Raw genomic sequence first — 21318 nt, 5'->3', positions numbered from 1 at the left:
AGGACGACTAAATGTGAACTAGGGACTCAATGGAGTCTATGAAAAAACTCTCTTGTCTCGACTTTACTAACATACACTATTTAAGTCAGCTTGTCAATCAAGGAAGTTAAAAAAGTGTGTGTCTGTGTGAGTTAGACGAGCAGAGAAGAACCGACTTACATTCATGTCACAGAAGGAGCCCAGGATGTTGCTCTCATGAGCAGATATGTCCTGGGGAACACAAAACAATCTGAGCTTTAGTTCTCATTTAAAACAACACCTCACACACACACACTCGTCTCATCTCTGCCACAGCTTAAGGAGTGATTTCATGTTGGCATGAACGCAAGAGGAAACTAAATGATGTTCTTGAAGGATGAAGTGATCAATTCCTCCACATCCTTTCCCGTCTCGTCTGTACATCCGTTAAACCAAACTGTACCTGATAAGAACTCCGAATCAAGCCTCCAAATCTGATTTGAGGCTGGACTGCGACTCGTCCTTACCTCGATGGTGGGGTGCGTGTTGTGTTTGTAGGCCGTGTAGAGGGGGAACTGGATCTGGAAGATCTTGGCGGCACACAGCAGCAGTTTCTCCCTCTCCTCTGTGCTCCAGGAACGGAAGGGATCCTGGGCTTCTGCACCGCCGCCTGTGAGAGCAGCACCGTCGGCGCCCCCGGACCCGCTGTCGCTCTCCCCCGGTCCCGGTGTTTCCATCGGGGCTTCGTCGGGCCGATTGGTCTCCTGACCCTGGCTCTGGGGAGGATTATTCTGGTTCAGGTCGGGGTTCTCCGAGTCCTCTTCGGCAGAGTCCCTCTCCACGTTGACATGCTCGTCTTCCCCGGGTGAAGACGGCTGCGGCAGGGGCCCGGTCGCAGCCTCGTTCCGGCTCCATTCCGACCCCGCCCCTTCAACACAAGCCGCGCTGCTGTGTGTGCAAAGTCGGTCTCTCAGGCTGCTGATCTGGGCGATGACCAAGTTGATGAGGGCGTAGACCAGCTGGTTGAAGACCTCCAGGTGCTTGTACTCCTTGAAGCAGCACAGACATTGCCTGGAAACAGAAGAAGCTAGATTATAGCCTGAAGACCCTGGAGCCTAGATCAGGCCTGAAGTTTTGAACTCAAACCCGAACATGTAACTCATGTCCATCCAACACACACCATCATGTTTGGACTGTGAACCCCAGTTTGGATCATTTTCCTCTCTGCTGATATGGAACAAGCCATCATTGACACATTGCCACTCTTTATCATGAGCGCAGACTGAACAGAGATCTGGAACACTTAGCATCTCTTCACTGTGACCCCACCAACATCAACACTAAGAAAAGAAACTAATTGTGATTACAACATGATTTCTCATCCTGTGAACCCTTGTGTGGTTTCACTTCAGCCCCACTGACCTCTGGGTCCAGGAGCTGATGTAGCCCAGCACTCTCAGAGTATGATCCTTCTTCAGCTGGAAGCCGCCGTCACTGCCGTCTGCATCCGATACTAAAACGTGAAAACAGAAGACACGTTACATGGCAGCAAATAAAACACAATGCACAGCTGTGTGGCGTTACGCGACTACTGCGGACCAGAGGTTGGACAAGTTGGACAGTTGTAATACAACCTTTGACCCGCATGTCATAGGATCCAATGACATCGTGGGATAAAAATGATCCCTTTTGTTTATTCTTCTTTACCTTTTGCCTCAACTTGCTGCCAAATGTGCTTGTGAACGGTCTTAGTAAAACATGATGTCATCATGCTCATGTCTCTCATTAGAGCTCAAACATTTGACACATTTGAGGAGAGAAAGATCATTCGTTCCCAGAGAGCCACAATGTGGTGGGAAGCTGCTTCATCTTTACTTCTCCTCTTCATCACCAAACTTATTCACTAACTACTAATGACTGCTATATAAAACGAATCTCCTCTGTCGGTGTACAAGTCCCAAAGAGATCCACGTCCATTCACAATCTGAATCTTCCCAGTACAAAGATATTCATTCTTGGCAGTGATTTGGGCCGTTGACAGTTTGGGTGTAGAGTTGCAGATCCGTTTGGGCCACAGTCGATTGTGGAGGGATCCAATGTCCCCCCCCCTCAATCACTGACCTGAATCCTGCTGCTTGTGGGCAGTGATACAAAAACCGATAAGACAAAAAGAAGCAGTGACAAACGTCTACAATCAGCCGTCTTTGCAGTGAGGGCAGGAAGTCGTCCTTAGTGGAATCTAACCAAAACCCCTTCAGCTCTGTGTTCCAGCACAGATCCTTCAGAGGCTTCATGACAGAGCTCCACTTCCTGATGGTCTGGGAACAGCAATGGTGGAGCCACAACGTCTTCAGTGTTGGGTTCATTTCAGCCTCGATATAGTTTCTTCAGTTAGCCACCTCGGGTTAGGGACAGAAGCTATGCACAAGATTCAAGGGAAAATGTGTTTGCTTCTTTTAATCTAAGCCTTATTAAAACAGTGTTTATGCTTAATCCTGGTGTGTTGACGAGCAAACTGCTCTCCTGAAGCTCACAGTCAAAATGAAGGGGACTCATATGAAGACAGAAAACGAGAGAAAGAGCAAGAGACAGAGACACAGAGATAGAGAGAGAGAGGCAGAGAGAGCGAGAAAGGCAGAGACAGAGAGAGACAGAGAGACAGAGAAGAGGAAGCACAGTTCACTCCTCAGTTCTCTTCTCTCCTGGAGCAGCAGGTCATGCGCATAGTTGTGGAGGTAAGCAGGTAAGATGACGATGATGCAGAGGGGGGGGGGGGATAAATAAAGGTCCATTTCTCATTTCAGATTATTATTGGGAGAATTCATCCAGAATGTGGAATAATTTTGTCGAAACACAAACGTGTGTAACTATGTTGTTGGCGTCCCAACTGCTAGAAGTGGGACACCGTCCTCATCAGTCACGGATCAGTCTTCACACTGAGCGTCTCCAGGGTTTGGTGTAGGTGGAAGCAGAAATGTTTTCAAATGTATCTACGTTAGTGTGGGTGCAGCCACCAGCGTTAATGAAACACGCTTTCATAAAGTGTAATATAGCAGGGGTTAATGTTAAACACTTACAGAAATGCATCAGTAAGACAAAGCCACAGGTCCTCAGCTGTAAGGCTTCACTAGGCTCCATCTGTGACGTGTTGATTGCAATGTGAAAATGTTTGTTTCTCCCTCAAGTACACGGCTAATGAGTGAGCCACTATATCTACTTTACCGTTTACTGCCTGTACTGTGCTACTACCAACAGGAGTGAAATGAGTACACGCTTGAATGAAAAAAGGTACACATTGTTTAAGCTAGGAGGAGAGGACTAAGAGGAAATGTCTTACTACCACCACCATTTGAACCATCAAAGGAACGCCTTTCCACCGCCTCTGAAGAAGTCCATCTACAGCCTTAATCAGGATTCAACCAAAGTTCCGTTTATCCAGCATTTGGGAGTAAAAACAGACTTGTGCAAACTGTACTCGTGTGGACCGTGTGGGCCAATAAAAAAGAATGACAAAATTCAGCCCAAAGCAGAAGCAGGGGTGGCCAAACTACAACCCGCTGCCCGTCTGTGGCCTCAGCGTTTTTACCGGATAATTGTGATTTCTTGATTTGAAAAAGGTTCATTTTTTTCCCCTGCGACGCCCGAGCCAAAATGGAAATAAAAAAAACAATAACAAGCTCTATTCTAAGTAGAGAGCTGGTATTTCTTTCATATTTAAGATTAACCGGTTGAAGGATACAAAGTCTATAGGATGACGCTGGCAGTTGGTTGCCACTGGGTCCTAAACAGTCACGCAGGTGTACTCACACGCTTAAATCCTGATGTCATTTAATGCGACATCATTTGCAATATGTTGTTTTCTGTGACATCATTTTCATTGTTGTTTTCTGTGACATCATTCATGAAGTCATTGTGGGGGTGGGGGGTCCTTGGGTGGTTCCATTCTTCTTGGTAATGCAAATTAAAACAAAAACTGCTCATCGAATATTTATGTCACACACACGTCTGTAATGGACCCTTATGGATTCATGTTGTTGTTTCCTCACAGCACAAAGATAAAAGTTCTGCCCTCCACAATAAAAGCTCAGTGTATCTCCTGGATTCACTAGGTGAGCTGTGTGATGATGTAATGAGGCTAACACCTCCTCACATCTCTGTTCTTCTTCTACTGTTTCTCCTCAGGACACCCTGCATGTTTATCTGCTCTACATCCTCTCAGCTGCTTCAGGTGACACTCAGTAATGAGTAAATATTAGTATTTAACCGAACTGAGGGGCTTTTACACACAGGGACCCTGTCAGGGGCCTTCAGAGCCACTGAGCCAACATCCAAGATCTCAACAACGACGTCAGTCACCGAGTCCAGACATAATGAGCTGAATATGTCGGTGTGACTTCACTTGTCGTCATGCTGGAGGAAGATGAGTACATGCAATGGTGGTCGATCATCCTGGGGAGAGTCCATGTCTTACTAAACCCCCAGACTAAACGTGGAGACCAGAGACCAGTTTGAACTGGGACGTGACCCCGACACTTCTCAGGCCCGCTACCTTACCGTAGCCATCGCCGCTACCGTTACATTCACAGTGACAACATAGCGAGCCGAGAGGAGAGAAGCTCGTCTGCGCGAACACACAGGCCCAGAAACAAGCTGCGCCTCGGCCGGTCATTTTACTCACTAGCTGCTTTACAGCTAGCAGGTGATTGTTTGATACAGATGCCAGGGCGCGCGCGCGTGTGTGTGTGTGTGTGTGACCTGACAAACACATCAAACAAAGTCAGCCTGCTCGCTCGCTAACGGGCTAAGTTAGCTACCTTCAAAGTGCTGTGGTGTTATGGATTAAACGGAGGCCGTGTTAGTCCGTGCATTCAGCCTGGGGTATTAGCTTTTGCTTTAAGTGACAGAAGCTGAATACTGCTTTTAAATATATCTATACACACGTTATCGCCACACATATTTTCTTAAAAGCAACAATACGATTAATATAATCACACTTAAAATGTGTGGCCAATGGGGGGGAAAGTAGCAAGGCATTAAAAGGGGCAGCTAAACGACTTCAATTCAACTTTATTGTCATTATGTCCGTCTGAGGTACAGAGCTGCCTACGCGGATCATTCTAAAATATTAACGGACACATTTGTCCACTTAAAAAATAAAACATGTTCATAGATAACTGTGGCAAATATACATTTATATTGAGTAAATATCGTCACTTTGGAGTGAAACAGACAGCATCAGCATGAGAATCTGTCATTTTACTGCTTCAATAATTGATATTAAACTTGACCTGTACTACATCCGAGACATCAAAAACTAAACTGATCCAACATATTATGCAGCAATTACTTATTATACATCTCAAACTAATGTGGCACCAATACTGTGCCACTTAAGACTTTAGTCAACAACAAAGAGGCGTTTATAGCTCTGGTGTAAGCTAATGTCACCACTTAACACGGGCATCCGTCCATCCGTCACACAGGGCAAGCCGCGTTTTAACCCCATTTACGGTTGATTTTAAAAAACCCGTGTAAATGTTCACACGCGGACAATAACGTTACAACACAACACACCGAGGACACGAGGACATTTAAAGCTAACTCGCTAGCTGTCTGCTGTTAGCTCCGAGAAGATGGTTTGACAGAGACTCAGGCCCGAGGTGACACAAGCGTCCACACCGGAGTCACCGGTGTCTGTCCAGCGCCTGTCTGCACGCCGGGCGGACTGTCATCCTGCCCGCAGAGACGCGGACGGGATGCCGGGCGGACAACACAACACAGCGCTAGGTGTAGCTTAGCGGCAGCTAACGTGCTAACAGCAGGCAGCTAATTCAGCACGCATCGCCCACAGCGGACAAAAGCCGCGTTTGTGTTCGCTTACTTTCGTTCAGGACGTCCACCAGCTCGGCGCAGTTCTCACACATTGTTCATGAAGGGAGAATGGAGCGCAGATACTCAGAGCATCGCGCCGGACGCCGCTGTCTGTCTGTCGGCTCCACCGTCGGGTTGTTTGCGGGTGAGCAGGGGCCCGCTGGAGGCTGTGGTAGCTGAAGGTTACTCCGCTGTGTGAAACCAGGAGGAACCGCGAGGTGCCAAACGTCTTCCGCATCCAAAAACGATTTTACGCGAGAGAAGATTTGGAGGCTGAGAAAGACACAAATGGAGTCAGTCCCCAATCTGAGCGTAGCTGGAGAGAGGAGACACGGCGGCCATGTTGATTAAGGAGGAGGGGAGGGGGGGCGGCGTGTGGAGCGCTCGAGACTTTCCGTCGCGTCTGTCTCCACCGTTCGGAGTTTTCCGGACGTCTCGCGAGATCTCACGGTTGACGTAATGTTTACAAACGCCTCCCAGTCACTGTTCGGTTTTGAAAATAAATGAAACAAAAATAGGGCTAGTAATTAGTTAGTTAGTAATTTACGTAAAAGTTGAAATCACATGAACGAATACAAGGAAATATTATAAATGTTTTATAAAAAAAAAAATAAAAGAATGCGTAAAATTGTTTTGACATTTCCCAGCTTTTAAGTGATGTTAAATGGCAAAGTTTACATTTGTCTTCATCCGTTGTCATTTTTACATTTGTTCCATATACACATTTTTCATTTACCCATAACTAAAACTGATATTTTCATAAATAGCTCAAACATTTTTTTACGACTGCACATTTTCACAATAATGTTCCGCTTTTCACCAACTTCTAACTTGTTTCTCATTTAAAAGCTTTATTTGCCCACCCTACATTGTTTAGAAAGCATTTACCTCATAACTGCATATTTCCTGTTCTAATCACATTTTCTATTCATGAGTTGGACTCTATCCAAAACACCACAAGAACAGAGCTATGTATTTTTCTACTGAAACTATTTCCCAGCCTGGAAAACAATCAATAGTAAATCCTTCTTATGATATCACATGTGATATCATCATAAGAAGATCACATTTGTGATATCAAATAATTTGATATCACAAATGTGGCTTTAATCATTTGATATAAGTATGACTCAAAATATAGTAAGACTCTAAATTTAGTTAATCTGTCTATTTGTGTGAGAGTTTTCATTTCGAATGAATCAGGTCCGGTGGGGACTTGAGATGCTCTGTGCGCTTCTGGACTTGGGAGACTTATTGAAGCCCTTCTTCTTCATCATCATCACCTTCTAAGCTGCTCAGTATTGTGCTCATTAACTCTGGTACCATTGGACTCGGTGCTCTTTATTTTGCCGTTTCTAGAACTTGGCCGTGGCCTTGTTCAGTCTTATGGGGTGTGTGGAATTTCTCTGCATGTTTGATTCACCTTTGTTTTGTTGTTTGTTAATATTGACCTCTTGACCCCATGAAGAAGCATTAACATGAGGTAACTGGGACTTTACAACTTCACCTGACATGAGTTCATCATTTTCCAAAACACAGAGGAAACACATTCTCAAATTCAGTGACTTTTCCAAGATTTTGATTATTCAAAAGACTTTTATGGAAACATGTGATTATAAACTTTTTGCTTGTAACAACTTAAGAGCTTTTCCATCCTTTCCAGCTTCTCCAAGACTTAACAGCAGGAAGAACAAAGTCACACAGAAGGTTTTGTAAAAATAGCCAACTTTATATGGTCATAATACTAACAGCTTTACAAACATCATGATGTGCACACGGCTTCCTTCACATCCAAACACGGAGCCCCGACTCCTCAGAGAACCAAAGAAAAAAAAAAAAAAAAAAAGAAATCGATCACGCCGACAAAACAAAGAAAGCAAAGTTTGCGTCTCCTCCAGCTTCACATTCTGAAACCAACTAACCACTGCAGTGTCTATATCATATATTACATATAAACAAAGTAAAGGGAAGGAGGATTATGGGAGATAAGCTTGAGGGGGGCGGGGTTAAAAATAATTCTTTTAACTTCAGGCAGCTGTAAAGATGAAACTGAATAACCAAACAAAGCTTTAATGAACAAACAAAACGAAAGGCGTTTGTATAAAATATGATCATATCAAAACAAAACAACTGCACCAGGTTTAGGGCGGGGGGGGGCGAAAATGTAATTTACATATTGACAACGGTTTGGTCGACATACGAGTGAGTGCTGAGGACACACACACACACACACACACACACACACACACACACACACACACACACACACACACACACACACACACACACACACACACACACACACACACACACACACACACACACACACACACACACACACACACACACACACACACACACACACACACACACACACACACACACACACACACACACACACACACACACACACACACACACACACCTTTTAGTCACACATCTCCTCTGGCAGCTCGTGGGGGTTGAGGATTCCAGGCACAGACATCTGGAGTTTGTGCTTCTCCTCGTGAGCCTGCCGCAGAGACGCCTCCCTCTCCTCCAGGAACAGGTCCGACGTGTCCTCACCGGCAAACTCCTGCAGGAGGGACAAGCACAAGGGCACATCATCACCTCGCGGTCCATTACCACAGGCCAGCGATGGAATAGGAACACAATCCTTCACGTGTGGATTCCCAGTCTGACTGCCTTTTCAATCTGAACGTGACTCACCTTGATCTGAACCAGGAAGTCCCTCAGGTGCTCCTTGAAAGCAGGGATGTCCTGATTCAGGCTGAACAGGCCTGTCACAAACACCTTCACCTGAGCGCTGGAGACAAAACACAGACACACGCAATCAGCTGTAGCAGATACACACAAAGGATGAATGTCTGGATGGGGATCAGTCATTGAGGTCTACTTACTCCTGCAGATGTGGGAAGGCCGTCTTCAGCAGGTTGGCGATGTACTCCTGGACGTGCGCCTGGTTGTTGGCAGGGTTGGTGGCGTTTAAAGCCACGCTGATCTTGCCCTCCTCCACCAGGTTGAACATGTAAGCCAAGATGGTGGCGTGCATGGTGAGACCTGGAGGGGCGACATTCAGAGATAAGAAGAGGCCAGCGGAGGGACAAGTTCAAAGGTTTAGAAAATTGATTGAAAATAGATCACAGTCAGCGAATTAATATCCTGAAATGGTGCATAGCATTAACTGAGATAAACTCCCGAGACCCTGTGTCCTCATATGTGGACATTCCATTTTTCCTTCCCTACACATCATTGTGCTTTACTTAAACCTGGTACCCTCATGTCTGGACACTTTTTATAGCAAGGAGACGCTTTGCGGCTTTTGTGGTTTATACTTTAATGATGGAGCACGTGTGGTGCGGAGACGTGACGGCGTACCTGCGGTGTGAGACGTATCGGTGACCACGGAGAAGATGTGCTGCAGGACGTCACAGAAGTAGGTCTGATAGAAGCTCTGAGCAGCCGCCTCCTCCTGAGCCACGTTCGACAGCAGAGTGAAGAGGATCTGCAGACCTGTGGGACGCCAGCAGAACCTCGTTAGACCACAAACACAGAACACCTCAAACCCCAGCTCCCTGTACCAGGTGCTCAACCTCTGAGACTGTGAGGGGAGGTGTGCTGACCTGTGTCGGCCACATTCCTCATGGTGTGTTTGAAGGCCCAGATGATGGAGTCCAGGATCAGTTTGAACTGGGCCGGAGCGATGGTCAGGAAGGCCGCAAAGCACTGGGAGTTGGCAGCTTGGAGGAGGTAGAAGAAATGAGTTCTGTGTTCAGGGAACTCCTCAAAGTCCTGAAGAGAACAAGCAAAACACCGTTTACATCAAGTGACGTGTGAGGAACTTTCCCCACTGCACAGCCAGCAGGTGGCGTCATACTCCAACAGACCTTATTGATCATGTTCAACGTGCACTCGAAGACGGCGTCAAAGATCTTGGGGATTTCTCCCGTGAGGTGGGCTCCCAGCTTATTAACGATGGTGGCCATGGTGCTGAGGACCTCGGGCTCCCTGGCGGCGGGGACGTTCCTCTGGTAGTCAATGAGCACCGCCTCCAGCAGGGGGGGCACAAAGTTCTCGCCCACCTGGTGTCCACAGAGCAGGACGAGGACACATTCAGACTCAGTGTATTCAGATCTACATTGGGTTTGTTTCCCTTGTGAACCAATGAGAACAGAGGCCTCACCATCTGCGGGTCGTTGGAGCGACTGACCCAGCCGGAGATCAGCTTCAGCGTCTCTCTCTTCACCGTCCTCATGCTCCTGATCAGCGGCTGCTTGGTCACCATCTCTCCTGTAGGAGCAACGGAGAGCAAGGGTGAAATGGCGACGACAGATGGTTTGTATTGATTCTTGAAGGAAATGATGGTCGGACACACGGACACACGGACACACACACACACAAACAAGAAAGAGAGCGAAGACACGAGAACGAAGACGTGAGCGAGCACACACAAACACACACACAAACAAACAAACCGTTGGTCTGGACGGCAGAGGAGATGTTTTCACTCAGGCACTTGTAGACGTTGAGCATGTCCAGGTAGATGCGTCCCAGCTGGACCACAAAGGGGTGTCCCACAGCCTTACAGGCCCGGACGTTGGTCTTCAGGATGCTCCCCAGCTGACGAACCGTCTCTGCGTCCTTCAGGATGTCCACGTTCTGCAGAGAGGTCACATCAGGTCAGTCTGATCGTGAGGAGCGCCTGAGTGGAGATGCTGGTGGGTCTGTGTTTACCTTGGTGGCCTGCTGGATGATGCTGTCCCACACCTGGTTGGGCAGCAGCATGTATTTCTCGATCAGATGCTCCTGTACCGCCTGGTCCGTCTGAGCGCCAATCATGTAGCCCACGGCTTCGTAGAATGTGTGGACCTGCAGGCAGAGAGGAGATTTTCACCCAACTATCAAAGAACTCCAACAAAACACACTCCTACAAAAACACAAATTAAAGCGATACACCGGCAATTTTACAAAATATATGTCCACACTCAGTGGCGACATCATTCTGTAGGTCATCAGACCTCACAACTGGTTAACCTGCCAACAGTGTCGTTGTGTGAACTGACCTGCTGCGGCTGCAGGTCGCAGATGATGGTGTTGATGTTGTTGAGGATCTCGTCGATAAAAGGCATCACCTCACCCACCTGGACCTGGACGAAGTGACGGCGGCACTTCTGGGCGATTTTGATGAAGGTGTCGCAGGCCATGTCCTGCACGCCGTCGTGGGTCTCTGTGGACGCGAGGGAAGGAAGCCGCCAGTCAGAACCAGTCGAGTACAAAGACAGAAATGAATCCCAACTACAATGGGATCAAACCACCGGCACGTCTCTCTGTGTCCGCTTCCTCACCGTGCATGAACTCAAACAGTTTGTTGACGACCGTCTTGAGGAACTTCCAGTGGGCTCGCAGAAAGCGAGGATACTGGCCCACGATGTACATGATGTTGGACGCTATGATGGCCTTGTTGTCCTTCCCCCTCTTCTGCTCGCACAAACCCAGCAGGTCCTGATGAGCACAAGCAGGGAAACGTCCACATCAACACACGCATATGTCCATACAGGTTCTCCGGTTCTGATCGACCAAAACATGTTCCCCCATTCTACCGCAGCAGAACAAGGGAAACACAACATCATCAGAGTTCATGCCTCTGCCAGGGCCCAACAGGGAACATGGACAGAGCAGAAACAATTGATCCAAAATTGTTGGGGGGGGGGGGGGGGGGGGGGGGATACAAAAAAATAGGGGAAAGAATTTAAAATGGGAGGAGGAAAAGGGGCGTGGCCTTTATGGGCATTCATCCTTTGTGTGTTATTAGAGGATCTACCACTAATGGTAAAGATCAAAACTACAGTCTAGGTTACCGTGGTAGCAGCATCATGTGACGCTCCACATCTCAACACTAGATGGCAGAAGACCACCAGTCTGCTCATGTGTCATGTTGTCGTGCGTCTTCTACCTTGATGACGGTGACCAGGAACCTCTTCTCGTCCTCTTCGTGCATGGCGCCGCTGATGGAGCCGATGGCCCAGCAGAGCATGTTCAGGTTCCTCCAGGACCACTCGGTGCCGTTCACCTGATTGTGGAGCTTCTCGGTCATGATGCGTTCAGTGTCTGCGTAGTCCAGATGGGTCAGATAGACTGAAGACACAGAGGAACATGGGCGCGGTTCAGGGTAAAGTGAAGAAACACCACGAATCCTTCAGCACTGAAACATTTCAACACTTAATAAAATGAGGATGATGGACAAACCCAGAGTCTCCCTCATGTTCTTGTAGAGGTTGATGGAGTCTGTGTCCTTCATGAACTCCCTCACCACCTCGCCTTGGTCGTTCTCCACCACCAGCACCTCCTCTGGTTTGGCCATGCGGCTCACCATCAGCAAGCGCACCTACGAGGGACAAAGTAAGGACGAAAGATGGATGACAACCGTGTGTTCCTCTGTCAATGTGTAGATGTTTGTGCTTCTCTTCAGGTCTGGAGGTCTTTGAATGGACCCTTATGGATCCATGTTGTTTTTGGTTCTTCTAGAGCTCAAAGATAGAAGTTCTGCCCTCCACAATACAGGATAGACATACATACAGAGGGTTCAGGGTCAAAGGTCAGCATATTAGTATGTAACTAAGCTTCTTCATGTAGAGGAGCTTTAGAGCAGGCGTCTCCAACACGTCGCTCGTGAGCTAACTGAACCTGTAAACAGAAGTAAACGCTCATGTTGCTGAAGTGTTGGATATCAACATTAAGTAAATGTTCACACAGAAGAGGCTTCTTCAGCTTGTTGAGTGGAGAATCAGACATGTGCAGAAATGTTACTAATAATGTCAACATGAGGAGCTCGGACACTTTGATTTGGTCAAATTAGCTCTCAGAGGAAGAGACTCCCGCTTCAGAGGCTTTAACTCGTGTTCATGGATCATAAGAATCCACATGGGCTCTCAATATGGCTTCCATGCAAACTACACACAACCTGTAGGATTTCAGCAATGTGTGTGTGTGTGTGTGTGTGTGTGTGTGTGTGTGTGTGTGTGTGTGTGTGTGTGTGTGTGTGTGTGTGTGTGTGTGTGTGTGTGTGTGTGTCTCCAACCTGGGAGAGCACAGGCAGGTAGAACTGCCTGCGTGGGGGGACGTCAGATAGCAGCGGGGTTGTGGAGGTGGAGAAGGGGCTCTCCCTGTAGAGCTCTGCTGCCAGGTGGTTCCAGTACTCCAGGCAGATCTTGAAGATCTCCGTCTCTTCCACCTCCGACACCAGCAGCATGTAATGAAGAGCCTGGGGTCAGAGGAGGAGGAAGAGTTAGGTTTCCCTCACAGCTCTCCATTGATGACGCGTCTGTACCGACACTATTGTGACGACGAGCCTCCTACCTCCATCAGGTTTTCTCTGAGGTTGGGCCTCTTCTCGATCAGCTGTCCGTGCTCTTTGAGGAAGGTGCACAGGAAGAGGCTGAGGTTCTGGATGAAGTTCTGCTCGTCGTCCTTCCCGTTGGCGTAGGCCACGCGGATGTTGGTGTTGACCGGCAACATCTGACCGCACGAGATGAAACATAAAAAAATTACTTTCTCCACGTAAATCGAGTCTTTCCTCCACAAGTTAGAGCCACGTTGCCGTAGCCTCCAACACACCAACACACTGATCCAGGAGGAAACACCACAACCAAGCTGATCCCGACCCACAAAGACAGATGAGATCTGAAGCCTTGCTGTGGACCCCAGATCCTGTTCCTGGATCAGGACTAGAGCCTTATTTTAGTGTCTATTTCATCCCTTTTTCCTTTTTGTGAGAAGAGATCAGTTTCTTTCCACAACTGCAGCTGGTGTCGACCCGTTTGTGGTGCAGGTGACAAACAACATCATCACGTTTCAGCAAGCAAACAGCAGAAACTGGAGCAGAACTACAGATGTTCGGCTGGTAAATAGACCGATAGTGTCCATGTACATGTGTGTGTGTTACTATGATCATTTAGCATACGTGTGTGTGTAGCTTCAGTTGTTTAAAACAACAGTTGGCAAATTTGTGTGTGTGTGTGTGTGTGTGTGTGTGTGTGTGTGTGTGTGTGTGTGTGTGTGTGTGTGTGTGTGTGTGTGTGTGTGTGTGTACCTGTTTGAGCTGTGTCATTGTGAGGGTGAACAGGCTGACAAACTGCTCCTCGTACTGATTGACGTTCACTCCTGCGATCTCCGTCAAACATTTCAGCGTCACGTTCCGAAACATGGGAACGTTCAAGAACTGAAAGGCGTAAAATCAAACACATTAGAACCCGTGTGTAGCTGCGTGTGTGTGAACGCTCCCTGCCTGTTGCTGAGGCAGCGAAGCCCCATCAGCTGCTTCACCTTATAGACGAGGGTGCTGATGAGCTTGGTCTCAAAGATGTAACCCAAAGGAATCCAGTTGAGGAAGCGGAGGAGGGTCTCCAGGGTGGCGTGGACCAGTGGGGCATTCTGGGAGTTTTCCTGCAGAAGAGCCAAATGAATTTGTGAGGAAAGACTGAGGAATGTGTCAGAGGCGACGGGCGTGAAGTGCTGGGTTCTTACCATGACAAACTGGCACAGCTGGAATATTTGGGAGAACTCGTTGCACATGCTGACAAAACACAAAAACTCATCAGCGACGACAGTCAGTGGCTTGGTTTTCTAGGATGGCAGTGAGCCGTGTCTTGTGCCTTACCTGTCCTTGAGGTGCTTGGCCTTCACCTGAGTCATCTGGCCAATGGAGAAGTCAAAGACCTCCTCGCTGAGCAGTTTCAGGATGATCATGTTGTTCTGACAGAGGCTCTCGCTGGTCCGACTCGCACCCACAATGTCGCTGATGAATGTGGGCCAGTGTTTGGGCCATTCCTGCTTCAGAATCTAGACCAGCCAGAGACAAAGGGGGCACTTATGCTTTCTAACCAACACATAACTAAAACACTGCTAGGTCGTACCGCTGCCACACGTGAACCTGTAACAACATCACAATAGTGGTGCTGTAATGTTTAAACTACTGTGTTCCTACTACTGTGTCTCCAGATATTCTCGGACATAATTGGAATTAATCAAATAATTGATTACCTGTACGAGGATCATGTTGAGTTTTGAAATATAAACGGCATCTTTCTGCAAGAATGAAAAATGTCAAGAAAAACAGCAGCGTTACTTCAGCTGAGCGGCACAAAGGTCGTCCAGATGTGTTAAAGGCGCAGCACCCGATGTTACGTCACCTCAATGTTTGCTGGATCAGAAGAGGTCTTGATGATGAGCCCAACAACATACTTCTTGATGCCTGAAAATAAGTGCGAGTGGCTTTATTCCACAATGAACAATGGAATTCACAAACAGAAACCCATCTGAATGAGCAGTGATACAGAGAGATTTGATGTCACTGGGTTGCTGTTACCTTCACACTGATTTCTTGGAAGAATCTTCCAGCGGGTTTTGATAACTGCCTCCAGAATCTGCAGTGCGTAATACTGACAAAAAAAAATCCATTTAACATTGACCTACTGAGACCCTGTGTCCTCATATGTGGACATTACATTGTTCCATCCCTACACTGCATCATCGTGCTCAACTTAAATCTGTTGTCTTGTTGCTGCCCCCTAGAGGTATAAATACATTTTAGGTTGGTAGAAAACATAGCAACAGGAAGAAATGTATCATCCTCTAATGCAGAACAGACATGATCACACTATTGACTTGTTTTAGGTTTTACTTCATTATTAGGTCCCACTAATCCCAAATAGTAAGGATAGATTAAAAATGCATACATGATAAATGTCCACGTCTCAGGAGGATAAGGAACATGGAAACATTTTATCTTCACAATCTCACAAAGTATCAAATCAATACCTTAGTTTTCATGTTCTGAGAGAACTCCAGGATGGTGTCCACCCTCGTCCATGCATCTGGATGGTCCTTCAGGTTGGTCAGTACTTCCTGGGCCACTCGTTGCTGCAACAAATCAAAAGCAAAACCAGAGTATATGAGTCCTGGTTACAAGTGATCAGAGAATTGATTTGAAGGTTTGTCGACTTGTATTTTTGGTTGTACACGTTCTGCCTTTGTCCACCTTTCTGAGCATCGATGCTACTCTTTTGTGTTCACAGATCCTATTCAGCGTGTTGGGTTTATGGGTCGGCTCACAACGTGTACATGTAGTGTGCATCCTGCCTGAAGGTGTTAAGGGGCGCGCCCCACTTCCAATCAAAATGGAACGACAGGCAAACACTTGAAAACGGCGGGAGAAGCAGTGCAGTCACCTGGGATCCAATGTCGTGGTACATGGAGTTGACCACATTGTCCAGCAGGTTGATGTCCAGTTTCTGACTGAAGTCCAGCAGCTGTCTGGCTGTGTGATCGGCCAACATCGTCATTTCTGCTGGCATAGAGCTGAGGGGAAAACAAAGTAGAGCCTTGCACAGATGATCTTAAAACAGTTTGCCATTGCTTTTCAGCGGGCGTCATTAAAATTGCATTTGTCGATAACTCCGGGAGGTTGCAGTCAACTAGCTCTAATCAAACAAAGAGTGAGACGAGGACCTTGCCAGGCCGCGTCTCACAGGGACCGTTAGGGCTCTGGACTCCGTCTGGCTGCTGGACTGAGATGGCACTCGGGCGGAGTCTCACCTGGAAGCTTGTTCCACCACGAACACTTCAACCACCTTCCTAAATGTTTGGCTTATCTCATTATTTTCCGGGCCATTTTGAAATTCCACGACTTTTACTGAGCAGGTAGAAGAAGTTTGTGTTTTTTTAACATGTTGTTACCCTCCCCTGACCTTGCTGCAGCCGTCTCCAGGGTTGGGGTCAGTGGCAACTTCTGACTTCTTCCATTCAAATCACTAGTGTGAACAGTGTTGGATATAAGCATCTTTAAATGGTCATTAGCGGACAGGTGTCATTTCGGTATTATCCTGACACCTTTTCAAACTGCTGCTCACGGCTTCTCGACCCACATGTTCAATTTGCGACACAACTGGAGCAAAGTGTGCCCCGTCGATGGAGGACACAGCGCCCCCAGTGGGCCAATCTGGTGCAAAGAGTTGCATGCAACAGCACATATTGTAGCTTCGTCCGTTTTGTAACTATCGCGTTCGATTGTAACACTTTAACGGCAGTGGAAACGTGACGCTGTCTCGGACGCATCAATATCCCATTATGATGCGTTTGTTTGGCTTCTTTGGCTCAACATGTCATAAACATTGAAGCTAACGTTAGCACGGCAGTGAGGCGCTTACCTGGCGATTCTTTCTCCTTTCGCTAAATATAAAGTGTATGAGTTGGCGCTGGTGATGGATGTCGTCCCGCTGCTCTTCCTCTTCTGCGTTGACAAATCACTTTGCCGTTATCTCATCGCACGCGTTAAGCACCTTTCCTGTTAGCCAAAGTGCTAACGCTTACAACTTTCCTGGGTTAGCCTCACATGAACTTAAGACGCTACGCTGTTGTTGTTTTTCACGTTACAGACCGAGTCTGAGTTAGTTAAGTTTAAGGTTTAAAGACGCTCCGCTCCTTAAACAGGAAACATATCTGCTTAAAGGCAGACTGGCAGCAGGCTAACAGTAGCTTAGCGTGCTAATGGAAAAGTCAATGCTGATTCAGGTCTGCTGGCTAACGTAAAACAAGCTAACAACACAGATTGACAGAGCCACCGTTTCAGCGGTAAATCCGGGTCATAATCTCGAGTGAAGCGGGCTCGTTTTTATTTCTGCTTCTGTTCGCACACTGTGCTGGAGCGCAGGGATGCTTCACTGCGTGCTGCGGGGCTCACGCGTCTGTCCACAGACCGGTTGGAACCGGTTGAGACCGGGATCATTCTCGGTGTTTCGGCCCACTGCGCGCCGCGGAAAATTTGGACTGTGTGCCCGCCCCCGAAGCGTCTGATTGGCTGAGGCGGTGCATACGTCACACGTTGCCATTGGACGGAAGGCTCCGTCACTCTGACTAAAATCCCCGCCCGCCGAATTCTGCACTTTTAACCAGAATCAGAATTATTTTTGTTGCAAAGTAGGTTTACTTTAATGTTTGGTGCAATGAAAATATTAATATTAAGAGAAAAATAAATCACAGTTCACGATGATTAAGTGTTTCTTGTGACCTGAAGTTCTTTTATCTACCTTTGTTGAACACACTTATTGTAAGTCGCTTTGGATAAAAGCGTCTGCTAAATGACCGTAATGTAATGTAATGTAATGTAAATCCAATGAAGAATGAAAATGTCAGCAATGTGAACAACCTGGCTCTTAAAATGACTCCAAACAGCGATGATGAAGGATTCGACCACTGCATGTTATGGCTGTTGGATTTAAACATTTTGAGAATAAAGTCGTAATATTTGAAGACAGAATCTAAATGTGAAAAAAAAACTAACATTTCAAGAACAGTTGAAATGTTTTCTATGTATAATGTATTCTGTAATCTATTTTTGAAAAAAGCTTAATGCCACAACAACCAAATCGGGATTCAGAGGAAAAAAAGAAAAGTCATATTTTGAGAAAAATGTTACAAAATATTGGCTGAATTGCGACGCCACATAATGCAACAAAACTCGCACGTAAATTTCCTTTTCCATGAGTTTATGACTTTGTTTGGACATGACTGCTTTGACATACAAGACTTAGAGTAATGGCTTCAAACCTAAACATCACTACTCAGTTAAAACATGCAGACTAAATCCTGTAATATTTAGTTTGAGCAATGATGACAAATGACAGAGCAACACAGCCATCCGCCTCTACACTAATAAATTCTGAAAACATTTCCATTCCTTTCCCAAGATGTAGTAAATGAACGGACTCCGACAGCTATTATGTCTCTGAACTTAACGTTACATTTGCTTTAGTACTTTGTGACTTGTTCAGGACTAAAGACTCGTCACTCTCAACTCAGCTCATGAGTGTGAAGACTTCTGACTTGTTTATGACTTGTAAACAAAAAGCAATGTGTATGATTGTAGCGTGTAAAGCCAGTATACAGCGAGTACAGTGAGCCAGGACTTAATAATCAATAATCATATCTTCATCTCCAGCTGAGCCCTCAAACATTTTCCACTGTAAATTTATTTCATATTTACATCCACAACACGCAGAATAAATGCATTCCAGCGTCTTTTCTCTGGGTTCATCTGTTTTCACTTATTTTGGCGGGAGCGTCCGCCTTGATACTTGATGACGTCATTCTCCTCCTTCCTGCTGGCGAGCGCCGACGTCGTGCTCACTGTCGTCTGAGTAATCCTCCTGATCCACCGAGTAGCCGTAACTTCCGTCTGAAGTGCGTCTGAGATCCTCCTCAGCCTGGCAGCAGTGTGTTGAAACTTTGTCACCCTCCTCTTCCTCCCCCCTTCCTGCCAGCTCTTCTATGTCGGCTTCATCATCTTCATCATTTAGGAAGACCTTCCTGAAGCAAAGAGGTTCATATTCCACGTCTGGCTCCTCTGTCTCACTAAGTAACAGAAGGAAACAATCAGATCTTTCAATCACTCAATTCCTTTTCAGATTTTGTGTCTGGAGCCTCTGAGCAGATTGCATAGTGAGCGTTTGAGGGGCATGCTGGGTAAATCCCTGGTACCTTTGCTTGGTGTTGCTGTGTGCCGTCTTCACCACCTTGCTGCTGATGAACTCCTCAGTCAGGTCGCATCCCCGCAGGGCGTCTGCGTAGCGCCGCTCCGCTGTCTGTCTGGCGTTCATCTGTGGCGGGATGAGACCAGAGGGAAGCGATCAGATACTCACACAGGAAGCTGCTGGATCACATGACCTCCTGCGATCAGCCTGATGTTTACCTGTGTGACCTGCTCCAGCAGCAGCGGCCTGCCCTTCACCCTCTGCTCCATCTCTTTCATTTCCTGTTGGTACTCCTTCCTGCGCTGGAGGTCTTGTGTCCTGCGTAACAAATAGAGCAGGAAGCCATGTGTGCAGAGTACAGCAGACCTCAGGCGCCGTTTACCACTCTGCCCGTTAGTCTGTGCAGCCTGATGCTCTGGTAAAGGCTTCGCAGCGCTCCTCCACCAGGGGGCAGGAGGGAGGGACCTCCTCTGGGTTAGAACAATAACATTTCCTCCTTCCTTTCCCTTCCGTTTCCCCAGTTCTACAGCGCCCCTCAGTGGACAGTCTGGGTTATTGCCTTTACTGCACAGAACCTGTAAGTCCCCTGAATCGTCAAGGTTAGTTTTCATCCTTATTTTTAGCATCAATCATTTATATTTTTGTCCCATCAAAGCTCTGCTGGACTAATAAAGGTGCATCGTTTCACAGATCTTGTCCAAAATATCTCTGGAATGCTACAACTTTGTCACTTTCCCCACTGTGTGTGTTCAACACTGCGGTGCTGTGTGCGTACCTGAACTCCTTGAGTTTGGCCCCGTGGGTCTGACAGAGTGCCAGGTGGGGGTCATTGGCCTGAGCGCGTCTCAGCACCACGCGCTTCAGCTTCCTCTCCCTCTGCCTCTGCCTCTCCCTGCAACGCTCCTCCTCCTCCTCTGCCTTCCTCCTCTGCTCAAGCACCTTTCTACTCAAGCAGACAGTCTGGTCTCAGAAGGGGACTTTGGGGTGAGGTGGCTGACCAGAGAAGGTCCCTATTCTAGAGGTCAGTAGGTCTAAACAGGGTTCTGAGTATTTGGTATGCGAGTATTTGTACAGTACCTCACGGCCTCGTGTCTCTTCTTGGTGGCGTCTGTGGCTTTGGCGGTCAGCAGCTCCAGGCTGCCTGAGAGGGAGGAGCCTATGCTGGAGTTTGGCGTCCTGACCCGCTCGGGGCCGATGTGCGGCCAGCGCTTCAGCCGAGCGCTGCTCTGCTGCTTCTCCGTGTCGGCCAGGATGCGTTCGCGGTGAGAGATCTGCGACGTCTTCAGGTGGAAGGGTTGGCACGCGGTCGTGGGCCGCACCTCTTTTGTCCTCTCCAGGTGCTTCTGGAAGCGACGGTGGCTGGCGTTGAAGTCGGGCATCTCTTTGCTCACTTTGGACACGTGTGAGAAACTGCTCTCCTCGTCGGTTGAAGTGCCGCCATCTTTGGCCTTCTTGCGGTCGCTGAGTCGTCGTGCTAGCATGCTGGGGGGCACTGAGGCGCTGTGCAGCATCTCCTGCGCCCTCATCTGGATCTTGATAGAGCGATACAGCTCCTCTTCCTTCATCTGCTCTCCGGATGCAGCTGTGTACACGGCCTTGGGCACAGGTTTGGCTCTGAAGGGTGTGAGCTTCTCCTGGGCAGAGGCCTGTAGGGGGCGCTGCTCTCTCTGCTCCATTTTCAGTCGCTCACGCTCCAAGAAGCTGAAAGGCTTCTGGATGGTCGGAGAATGTTTCTCTTCACGCTTTTGCGTGCTCCGCCGCCTCTCCTCATGCCGTCCCTGCAGCTCCTCGTACAGAGGAAGGTGAACGTGCGCTGGAACAGGACCGGCCTGAAACTTCTGCCGGCTCTCTGTCAGCTCCTCCAGCTGCCGTCGCAGCTCTGCGTTTTCCATTTCGATCTCTGAACGCGTCTTAATACCGCGCCTCTTCCTCTCAGCCTCTCTCAGCATCATCCGGAATGGGT

The 21318-nt window shown here is 47.7% G+C and overlaps 3 protein-coding genes across 4 annotated transcripts in view; all 3 read right to left on the bottom strand.

Annotated features, from left to right (window-relative positions):
- usp34 (ubiquitin specific peptidase 34) overlaps positions 1-6213 on the bottom strand; it is a 39139-nt gene extending 32926 nt beyond the window's left edge. For both annotated transcript variants that reach the window (XM_076136911.1, XM_076136912.1), the window contains exons 1-4: positions 5840-6213; positions 1381-1471; positions 486-1029; positions 160-210 (exon numbers count right to left, since the gene is read on the bottom strand). In XM_076136911.1, the coding sequence (XP_075993026.1) occupies positions 160-210; positions 486-1029; positions 1381-1471; positions 5840-5882 (729 nt within the window). In that variant the 5' untranslated portion in view covers positions 5883-6213. The remainder of the gene's footprint in view (positions 1-159; positions 211-485; positions 1030-1380; positions 1472-5839) is intronic.
- A 1335-nt stretch (positions 6214-7548) lies between these two features.
- xpo1a (exportin 1 (CRM1 homolog, yeast) a) lies at positions 7549-17630 on the bottom strand. The gene is made up of 25 exons (XM_076136914.1): positions 17034-17630; positions 16056-16185; positions 15646-15747; positions 15194-15266; positions 15018-15079; positions 14869-14913; positions 14486-14667; positions 14353-14401; positions 14152-14271; positions 13919-14047; positions 13186-13344; positions 12908-13090; positions 12076-12214; positions 11783-11964; positions 11175-11331; positions 10893-11056; positions 10564-10698; positions 10305-10488; positions 10013-10119; positions 9717-9911; positions 9453-9621; positions 9208-9342; positions 8730-8889; positions 8539-8635; positions 7549-8404 (listed from the first exon to the last, which is right to left on the bottom strand). The coding sequence occupies exons 2-25, from the start codon at positions 16179-16181 to the stop codon at positions 8258-8260; spliced, it is 3201 nt and encodes a 1066-aa protein (XP_075993029.1). The 5' UTR covers positions 16182-16185; positions 17034-17630; the 3' UTR covers positions 7549-8257.
- A 760-nt stretch (positions 17631-18390) lies between these two features.
- Positions 18391-21318, bottom strand: part of fam161a (FAM161 centrosomal protein A) — a 5381-nt gene continuing 2453 nt past the window's right edge. The window contains exons 3-7 of the mRNA XM_076136923.1: positions 20433-21318; positions 20131-20298; positions 19574-19673; positions 19363-19481; positions 18391-19236 (exon numbers count right to left, since the gene is read on the bottom strand). The exon at positions 20433-21318 is cut by the window's right edge and continues 344 nt beyond it. Of these exons, the coding sequence (XP_075993038.1) occupies positions 18969-19236; positions 19363-19481; positions 19574-19673; positions 20131-20298; positions 20433-21318 (1541 nt within the window). The 3' untranslated portion in view covers positions 18391-18968. The remainder of the gene's footprint in view (positions 19237-19362; positions 19482-19573; positions 19674-20130; positions 20299-20432) is intronic.

This window comes from Genypterus blacodes, unplaced genomic scaffold (assembly GCF_046128005.1).
Source record: "Genypterus blacodes isolate CSIRO-AG114 ecotype Tasmania unplaced genomic scaffold, CSIRO-AGI_Gbla_v1 ptg000285l_1, whole genome shotgun sequence".
NCBI lineage: Eukaryota > Metazoa > Chordata > Actinopteri > Ophidiiformes > Ophidiidae > Genypterus > Genypterus blacodes.
The sequence above is the reverse complement of the archived record's forward strand: the minus strand, read 5'-3'. Positions and strand labels throughout refer to the sequence as shown.

Bases quoted from the DNA above. Each gene is read 5' to 3' on its own strand.
- xpo1a (XM_076136914.1), bottom strand. From the start codon at position 16,181: ATGCCAGCAGAAATGACGATGTTGGCCGATCACACAGCCAGACAGCTG. The intron at 15,748-16,055 runs GTGACTGCACTG...GATTTGTTGCAG, and splicing joins ACCACGACATTGGATCCCAG to CAACGAGTGGCCCAGGAAGT. The intron at 10,699-10,892 runs GTCAGTTCACAC...CTCTGCCTGCAG, and splicing joins GCGACCTGCAGCCGCAGCAG to GTCCACACATTCTACGAAGC.